This window comes from Dicentrarchus labrax, unplaced genomic scaffold (assembly GCF_905237075.1).
Source record: "Dicentrarchus labrax unplaced genomic scaffold, dlabrax2021, whole genome shotgun sequence".
Classification (NCBI taxonomy): Eukaryota; Metazoa; Chordata; class Actinopteri; family Moronidae; genus Dicentrarchus; species Dicentrarchus labrax.
This window is the reverse complement of record NW_026136875.1, coordinates 653,277-662,500: the sequence shown is the minus strand read 5'-3', so window position 1 is coordinate 662,500 and position 9,224 is coordinate 653,277. Positions and strand designations below refer to the sequence as shown.

General features: G+C 46.0%; 1 protein-coding gene across 1 annotated transcript in view; it reads left to right on the top strand.

The window, feature by feature from the left end:
• LOC127360393 (alpha-1A adrenergic receptor-like) overlaps positions 1–8,098 on the top strand; it is a 15,250-nt gene extending 7,152 nt beyond the window's left edge. Inside the window, exons 4-5 of the mRNA XM_051394809.1 lie at positions 4,720–4,841; positions 6,023–8,098. Coding sequence (XP_051250769.1) covers positions 4,720–4,841; positions 6,023–6,370 — 470 coding nt within the window. The 3' untranslated portion in view covers positions 6,371–8,098. The remainder of the gene's footprint in view (positions 1–4,719; positions 4,842–6,022) is intronic.
• Positions 8,099–9,224: the final 1,126 nt, after the last annotated feature.

The following is a 9,224-nucleotide window of genomic DNA, read 5'->3' as shown; positions in this document are numbered from 1 at the left end:
TGACTATTCAATGACATTCCCATCAGCCTCAGCAGCACTTTGTATAAACATTATTCCTGCTGAACATCAGCGTGTTAGCATGTGGATGTGCCCCTTTTTCTCTGTGGTCCAATCACAGTTCAGCAAGCCTCAGTCAACTTCCTGCTTTCTTGTACTTAGATATGCTAAGCTAGGCTAATCCATGTTGAAAAGACATTCACATTTTAAGGATGGTTAAAAGATAAAAGAGACATTCATATAGTTAATTGAATTAGCTAATGTTAGCATTGTGTTAGCTAACTAGCTACATATGGTCACATCTTAAGTTAAAAGTTAAAATCACTGAATGAGGTTATAAAGTTTTTTGCTTTTATACAGGAATGTCCAGAAATACTCACATCTGTGTCTCATGTGTGGTCTAAAACAAGAAATTCAGGTTAAACAGATTAAAAACAACCAACATTTATCTTGTGAAAAGAAATGATGTACCTGTTAATTTGCATGTAGAGCAGGAAAAGAGGTCTGATCACTAGATGTTTAATACCAGGTGTAAACACGGCCTCAGAGAAGATCTCAGATCAGTGTTTTCTTGCATTCATTGTCTTTGACAGTCAGCTCAGTCTTTATAAACAGCTCTCTGTCCAACTGGACTGATCCGGGCTCAGCTCTAATCTGTGATATCAGCTGGGGGGGGAATGTCTGGCGTCGCTCCACCGCCCGTATTGTGGGAAACCATCACAGAAAATAAAGGACTTCCTGCACTGATCTCCTCTATGTCACTGACTCAATTCTGGGTTCTTGTCCCAGAAACGCTGGCTGCTGATTGGTCACTGATGTGGGACCTGAAGCATCGCTGTTCAGACCAAATATTTAAAATATGAGAAAAAACAAAAATAATCTGCCTTTTCTGGAAAGTGTTTCTCACCACGTGGTTTACTGGATAACAGCTAACAGACTGATGCTAAAGCTAACAGGTCCCAGATTTTGATACCATGCTAACAGACTGAGCCGAGCTGCTGCTAACGTTAGCTCAGCTTGTTTCTCTGATAACTTTAGATCCAGACATTCGATGACTAAAACCCTTCATCCGGTTCAAATCTTGAGATAAAAAGCACCAAGATCTAAACAGTGGATGGTAAACAGTCAGTGTATGACAGCTTCTGGCAGACAACCACAACGCTGACGCAGGAACAAAGTGGATATGACGCCACTGACAGGTGATTTAGGGACAATGTGTGTCTGTGATGAGCTGAATATAAAGTCATCTCTGTACTGACTTCCATTCATGCTCAGTGTCTCAGTGATGCAGAGTATGTGCTGAGTCATGATCTGCATTGCGTCCTCAGTAAATCAGCAGTGAGGACGGACACACTGCATGACTGCTTTTATTTCCTGAGGAAGATCTACTGAATGAGAAAACGACTTTACAGTTGGTCCTCAAGGTCTTTACGCAGTTCAGAATCAGATTTTAGTCATTTCAAGGTCCGGATACAAGACAAAAAACGCAATATGATACCCTATGACATGGTACGACACGATATGATACGATACGATACGATTGCGGTACTGTGAGGTATAATGTGGTACTGTGAGGTATGATACGGTACTGTAAGGTACGATTGCGGTACTGTAAGGTACAATTGCGGTACTGTGAGGTATAATGTGGTACTGTGAGGTACGATTGCGGTACTGTAAGGTACAATTGCGGTACTGTGAGGTATGATGTGGTACTGTGAGGTATGATGTGGTACTGTAAGGTACGATTGCGGTACTGTAAGGTACAATTGCGGTACTGTGAGGTATGATGTGGTACTGTGAGGTATGATGTGGTACTGTAAGGTACATTGCGGTACTGTAAGGTACGATTGCGGTACTGTGAGGTACGATGTGGTACTGTGAGGTACAATGTGGTACTGTAAGGTACGATGTGGTACTGTGAGGTACAATGTGGTACTGTAAGGTACGATGTGGTACTGTGAGGTACGATACAATACTCTGAGGTACGATGTGGTACTGTTTGGTATGATGTGGTACTGTAAGGTACGATTGCGGTACTTTAAGGTACGATGTGGTACTGTTTGGTACGATGTGGTACTGTAAGGTACGTTGTGGTACAGTAAGGTACGATTGCGGTACTGTAAGGTACGATGTGGTACTGTAAAGTACGATGTGGTACTGTTTGGTACGATGTGGTACTGTAAGGTACGATGTGGTACTGTGAGGTACGATACAATACTCTGAGGTACGATGTGGTACTGTTTGGTATGATGTGGTACTGTAAGGTACGTTGTGGTACAGTAAGGTACGATTGCGGTACTGTAAAGTACGATGTGGTACTGTAAAGTATGATGTGGTACTGTTTGGTACGATGTGGTACTGTAAGGTACGATGTGGTACTGTAAAGTATGATGTGGTACTGTTTGGTACGATGTGGTACTGTAAGGTACGATGTGGTACTGTAAGGTACGATTGCGGTACGATAAGATTTGACTTTTGCAGGATGTTTCGAGCACTGAACACTGAAACGAACAGGCTGATGTCAGTCTTTATTGTCTGTAATTTAACATCAGTGTGACTGAAACCACAAAGTCAACAACACACTCTACGTTAGATAAAAACAGCAAAGAAGAAGTCTGGACTGTCCTCAGCAGTGAATGAACTCTATTAAACCAGAACAGCTTTGTTTACACGGAGAATCACCAAACTTGGAGTTTTTTACAGGACAGTGATGCATTGTGGTCAGATGTCACATGTTGTTCCCATGACGGAGGTCAGATTCTTCATATATAGTCAGGGAGCACAGCCTGGGGCTCAGGATGCCTTACAAGTCCATGCTGAGGGAGAAATAATCTCTCTGCTCAAGAGTTATCTGAAAACCATCAAAAACCTGATCCATGAAAATCCACCAAAGTCCTCTGAAAACCTCAAACATGCTGCGGATCCACTGCCTGCAGGTTGGGGCCTCCTCAGGGGAGAGGAGAGAAGAACAGAGGACAGAGGAGAGAGGAGAGGGAGAGAGGAGAGAAGAACAGAGGAGAGCGGAGAAAGGAGGGAAGAGAGAGGAGGAAGAGGAGAGAGGAGGGGGGACAGAGGAGAGAGGAGGAAGAAGAGAGAGGAGGAAGGGGAGAGAGGAGAGAGGAGGTAGAGGAGAGAAGAACAGAGGAGGGAGGAGGGGGAGGAGAGAGGAGGGAGGAGAGAGGAGGGAGGAGAGAGGAGAGAGGAGGGAGGAGAGAGGAGAGAGGAGGGAGGAGAGAGGAGGGAGGACAGAGGAGGAAGAGGAGAGAGGAGGGAGGAGAGAGGAGAGAAGAACAGAGGAGAGAGGGAGAGAGGGAGGAAGGAGAGAGGAGAGAGAGGAGGGAGGAGGGAGGAGAGAGGAGGAAGAGGAGAGAGGAGAAAGGAGGAAGAGGAGAGAGGAGGGGGGACAGAGGAGAGAGGAGGGAGGACAGAGGAGGGAGGAGAGAGGAGAGAGGGAGGGAGGAGAGAGGAGGGAGGACAGAGGAGAGAGGAGGAGGGAGGAGAGAGGAGGGAGGACAGAGGTGGAAGAGGAGAGAGGAGGGAGGAGAGAGGAGAGAAGAACAGAGGAGAGAGGAGAGAGGAGGAAGGAGAGAGGAGGAAGAGGAGAGAGGAGGGGGGACAGAGGAGAGAGGGGGAAGAGGAGAGAGGAGGGAAGAGAGAGGACAGAGGAGGAAGAAGAGAGAGGAGGAAGGGGAGAGAGGAGAGGGGAGGTAGAGAGAGAGGAGAGAGGAGGGAGGAGAGAGGAGAGAGGGGAGGGAGGAGAGAGGAGTTAGGACAGAGGAGGGAGGAGGGAGGAGAAAGGAGAGAGAGGAGGGAGGAGAGAGGAGAGAGGAGGAAGAGGAGGGAGGAGAGAGGAGGAAGAGGAGAGAGGAGAGAGGAGAGAGGAGGAAGAGGAGAGAGGAGGGGGGGACAGAGGAGAGAGGAGGAAGAGGAGAGAGGAGGGAGGAGAGAGGACAGAGGAGGAAGAAGAGAGAGGAGGGAGGAAAGGGAGAGAGGAGAGAAGAACAGAGGAGAGAGGAGGGAGGAGAGAGGAGAGAGGAGGAAGAAGAGGGAGGAGAGAGGAGAGAGGAGAGAGGAGGAAGAGGAGAGAGGAGGAAGAGGAGAGAGGAGAGAGGAGGAAGAGGAGAGAGGAGGGGGGACAGAGGGGAGAGGAGGAAGAGGAGAGAGGAGGGAGGAGAGAGGACAGAGGAGGAAGAAGAGAGAGGAGGAAGGGGAGAGAGGAGAGAAGAACAGAGGAGAGAAGTGGAGGAGAGAGGAGGGAGGAGAGATCGCCCCAAAGCCCTTGTTTGTGCTCAGGCATACAAAGCAGTTCAATAATCTATCATCCTGATCAGTAATCAATAAAACATTAATCAAACTGATACCGTCAGACAACCTAATTGATCATCATGGTGATGAAGTTGTTACTCTTCAGTTCAGTTCAATTTTATTTGTATGTCACCAATTCATAACAGAAGTTATCTCAGGACACTTTTCAAATAGAGCAGGTCTAGACCGAACTCTTTATAACATTAATTACAGAGACCCAACAGTACCACCATGAGCAAGACCTTGGAGACAAGGGCAAGGAAACACTGCCTGTTAAAAGGCAGAAACCTCGAATAGACCGAATAATGAACAGCTGATGTGTCTGACTGACTGTTTCTGTTCCAACCTTCCTGTAATCAGAGTCTGTGGACTAATCTGTTTGTTTGTTTGTTTGTTTGTTTGTTTGTTTGTGTTCAGGCTCGTTCAACAGCAGCCTGCGTCCTCCTGAAACCTTCTTTAAAGTCATTTTCTGGTTGGGATACTTCAACAGCTGCCTGAACCCCATCATCTACCCCTGCTACAGCCGGGAGTTCAAACAGGTAATAATACTGCTAATAATACCTGCTAATAATACCTTTTTGTTTTGTGGCGTGTTGCTGTAGTGGCGTGTTGGTGTTTGTGGAGTGTTGCTGTGGTGTTGCTGTAGTGGCGTGTTGGTGTTTGTGGAGTGTTGCTGTTTGTGGCGTGTTGCTGTTTGTGGAGTGTTGCTGTAGTGGCGTGTTGGTGTTTGTGGAGTGTTGCTGTAGTGGCGTGTTGCTGTTTGTGGCGTGTTGCTCTAGTGGCGTGTTGCTGTTTGTGGAGTGTTGCTGTAGTGGCGTGTTGCTGTTTGTGGAGTGTTGCTGTAGTGGCGTGTTGCTGTTTGTGGCGTGTTGCTGTAGTGGCGTGTTGCTGTTTGTGGAGTGTTGCTGTAGTGGCGTGTTGCTGTTTGTGGCGTGTTGCTGTTTGTGGAGTGTTGCTGTAGTGGCGTGTTGCTGTGGTGGCGTGTTGCTGTAGTGGCGTGTTGCTGTGGTGGCGTGTTGCTGTAGTGGCGTGTTGCTGTTTGTGGCGTGTTGCTGTTTGTGGCGTGTTGCTGTTTGTGGAGTGTTGCTGTTTGTGGAGTGTTGCTGTAGTGGCGTGTTGCTGTTTGTGGAGTGTTGCTGTAGTGGCGTGTTGCTGTGGTGGCCTGTTGCTGTGGTGGCCTGTTGCTGTGGTGGCGTGTTGCTGTAGTGGAGTGTTACCGTAGTGGTGTGTTGCAGTAGTGGTGTGTTGCTGTAGTGGCGTGTTGCTGTTTGTGGCGTGTTGCTGTAGTGGCGTGTTGCTGTTTGTGGAGTGTTGCTGTAGTGGCGTGTTGCTGTGGTGGCGTGTTGCTGTAGTGGCTTGTTGCTGTGGTGGCGTGTTGCTGTTTGTGGAGTGTTGCTGTAGTGGCGTGTTGCAGTTGTGGCGTGTTGCTGTGGTGGCGTGTTGCTGTAGTGGCATGTTGCAGTTGTGGCGTGTTGCTGTAGTGGCGTGTTGCTGTGGTGGCGTGTTGCTGCTTGTGGAGTGTTGCTGTGGTGGCGTGTTGCTGTGGTGGCGTGTTGCTGTAGTGGCGTGTTGCTGTTGTGGCGTGTTGCTGTTTGTGGAGTGTTGCTGTGGTGGCGTGTTGCTGTAGTGGAGTGTTGCTGTAGTGGCGTGTTGCAGTTGTGGCGTGTTGCCATGGTGGTTCTGTGAGGGGCTAACGTGTTGCGTGTCGTTGTGTGTTCAGGCGTTCATCCGGATCCTCCGCTGTCGGTGGAAGAGGAAGCGTCAGGGCTGGCAGGCGTACTACAACTACCGCTGCCAGCAGGGCTCAAACAACTCGTCCTTCCTGAACGGCAGCCAGCAGACGCTGTCCTCCATCAGCCCCAGCCCGCGCTGCGTTGCCTCCAGACTCCGCCCCCCGCCATGGCCTTCCTCTTCAGACAGAGAACTCCTTCCAGGATCGGCAGTCAGAGGACGGCCGAGCCCGGTGTCCCCGCTCGCTAAGGATGCTGGGACAGGCAGCGCGGGGCGCGGGGTGGTGAGGAACGGTCGGAGCGTAAACAAAGAGGAGCAACAAGCCACCTCAGAGTAACCTGCTGCCTCAGGTGGCCACGCCCCCGAGAGATATGCACACGTATCACTGCTGCTGTCAGGTGGTTGTGACTGTTCCCGCCTCCTCACCTGAACCACTGACCTCGGTACACAAACTGTTTGTACCAGCGGGTGGTTTCACCTCCACTGCACATGTGCAGCAGAAACACCGAATGAAACTATTAAAAAGCATCTTAAATTAAAAATGGATCCAGTGTTCCTCAAATTAAAATGAATCAAAATAAGCGTAACAGGAAACTAATTACATGTAATATATCTGAAAGTAGTGCAAACATTTTTTTTTATACTTTCACTTTTTGCTGTGTCGTTTCTTTAATGTGGAAATAAATTCATTATTAATTTAACTCTTAAAATTAAAATCAATTAAAATCACAGTAAATCTAATAATGAAATTACACTGAAAACATTTTTTTGTACATTTATTTATTGTTGAGTCATTTTCTTCTTTATTTATTATGTTAAAAAGCTCAAACTCCTAAAATTAAGGAGTAAAAGTCAACAGGGAGCCGAACGGTGGAAAATAATTGGAAATTTAAAGGTCATTTTGAGACTTATATATATGATATATAATATTTTATTATATTTATTTATTGTGATGTAAAAATAGTTTTTTGTTGGTTAAACCTTTTAAAATCACGAGACTTTCACTGCTTGTTAGCATTGAGCTAACAAGCTAACTTACTTATGATGATAGCTTGCATGCTAAGCTCTAGCTAAACAAAGTATCTTCTTTCTTTTATTTGTTTATTATTTAAAGTGCTAAAGAAAAGTTACAATTAATTCAAAGTCAAAAACTAAAGAGAAACAGGAAACTTAATAAAATAAAACACTATATATTTAGCAAACAATTAGAACAAAATGCTAGCTAACTAGTTAGCTTGTTCATATCAATCATTAGCTAGCTAGCTAACAGAGTAAAGGGTTGCTAACCTGCTAGTTGTAGAGTAGATTAGCAAATTAATGATTGATTATAGATTAACTCTAAATCCACCCAGAGTTGGATCACAGCAGCACCTAGTGGACGTCAGAGGAAGTGCAGCTGGTTGGTGTGAACAGTGTTTTTATATCTGTGTGTGTGTGTTATTGATGACTGATTGATGATCAGGTTGGATCAATACTGAAACACCATCCGTCCATCAGACAGAGCTGAAGGTGTAGTTCTGTTGTTGATGGAGCTAGGCTAACCGTTTCCCCCTGCTCCCAGTCTTTATGCTAAGCTACGTTAATGCTGTGGACCAATCTCTGTCATTAAAAACAATAAAAGTGTTTGTGCTGCTGCTAACAGGTGCTAACAGCTAATCCAGTTTATGGAGCCAACGTAAACACCACCAATAATAATAATAATAATAATAATAATAATAATAATAATAACACAAATACATTGGGGTTTCTGTTTGTTGTGATTGTTTCTATTGTAAATATCTACGAAGGATTTTATCTGAATAACAATAAAATGTTCTTTAAGTCAATAAACAATAATCAGATTTAAAAGTTAAATATTATTAAATAAAAACAAGAACAAAGTTTAACTGTTTTATATTTTAGCCTCCGTTTGATTCAAAGACATTAAAGTTAGTTTGTGAATTCATCAACATTTTATTATTAATAAACTTTATTTCACCACATTGAGTTTAATAAACCGATGTTGACTGTCTCTACACAGAGTGCTCCTCCTCCTCCTCCTCCTCCTCCTCCTCCTCCTCTTCCTCCTCCTCCTCTTCTTCCTCCTCCTCCTCCTCCTCCTCCTCCTCTTCCTCCTCCTCCTCCCTCCTCCTTCTTCCTCCTCCTCCTCCTCTTCCTCCTCCTCCTCTTCTTCCTCCTCCTCCTCCTCTTCCTCCTCCTCCTCCTCCTCTTCCTCCTCCTCTTCTTCCTCCTCCTCTTCCTCCTCTTCCTCCTCTTCCTCCTCCTCCTCCTCCTCCTCTTCCTCCTCCTCTTCTTCCTCCTCTTCCTCCTCCTCCTCCTCTTCCTCTTCCTCCTCCTCTTCTTCCTCCTCTTCCTCCTCCTCCTCCTCTTCCTCCTCCTCCTCCTCCTCCTCTGATTGGTTGAGCCTCCTGTCAGTTCTCCTACAGAGTCCTGAGAGATCAATAATGTGTGTGTGTGTGTGTGTGTGTGTGTGTGTGTGTGTTACAGTATGTGTGTGTGTGTGTGTGTGTGTGTTACTGTGTGTGTGTGTTACAGTGTGTGTGTTACAGTGTGTGTGTGTGTGTGTGTGTGTGTGTGTGTGTGTGTGTGTTACAGTGTGTGTGTGTGTGTGTTACAGTGTGTGCGTGTTACAGTGTGTTACAGCGTGTGTGTTACAGTGTGTGTGTGTGTGTGTGTGTGTGGGTTACAGTATGTGTGTGTGTTACTGTGTGTGTTACAGTGTGTGTGTGTGTGTGTGTGTGTGTGTGTGTTTACAGTGTGTGTGTGTGTGTGTGTGTGTGTGTGTGTGTGTGTGTGTGTGTGTGTGTGTGTGTGTGTTACAGTGTGTGTTACAGTGTGTGTGTGTGTGTGTGTGTGTGTGTAGTGTGTGTGTGTTACAGTGTGTGTGTGTGTGTGTGTGTTACAGTGTGTGTTACAGTGTGTGTGTGTGTTACAGTGTGTGTTACAGTGTGTGTTACAGTGTTAGTGTGTGTGTTACAGTGTGTGTTACAGTGTGTGTGTACAGTGTGTGTGTGTTACAGTGTGTGTGTTACAGTGTGTGTTTACAGTGTGTGTGTGTTACAGTGTGTTACAGTGTGTGTTACAGTGTGTGTGTTACAGTTTACAGTGTGTGTGGTGTTACAGTGTGTTACAGTGTGTGTGTGTTACAGTGTGTGTTACAGTGTGTGTACAGTGTGTGTGTGTTACAGTGT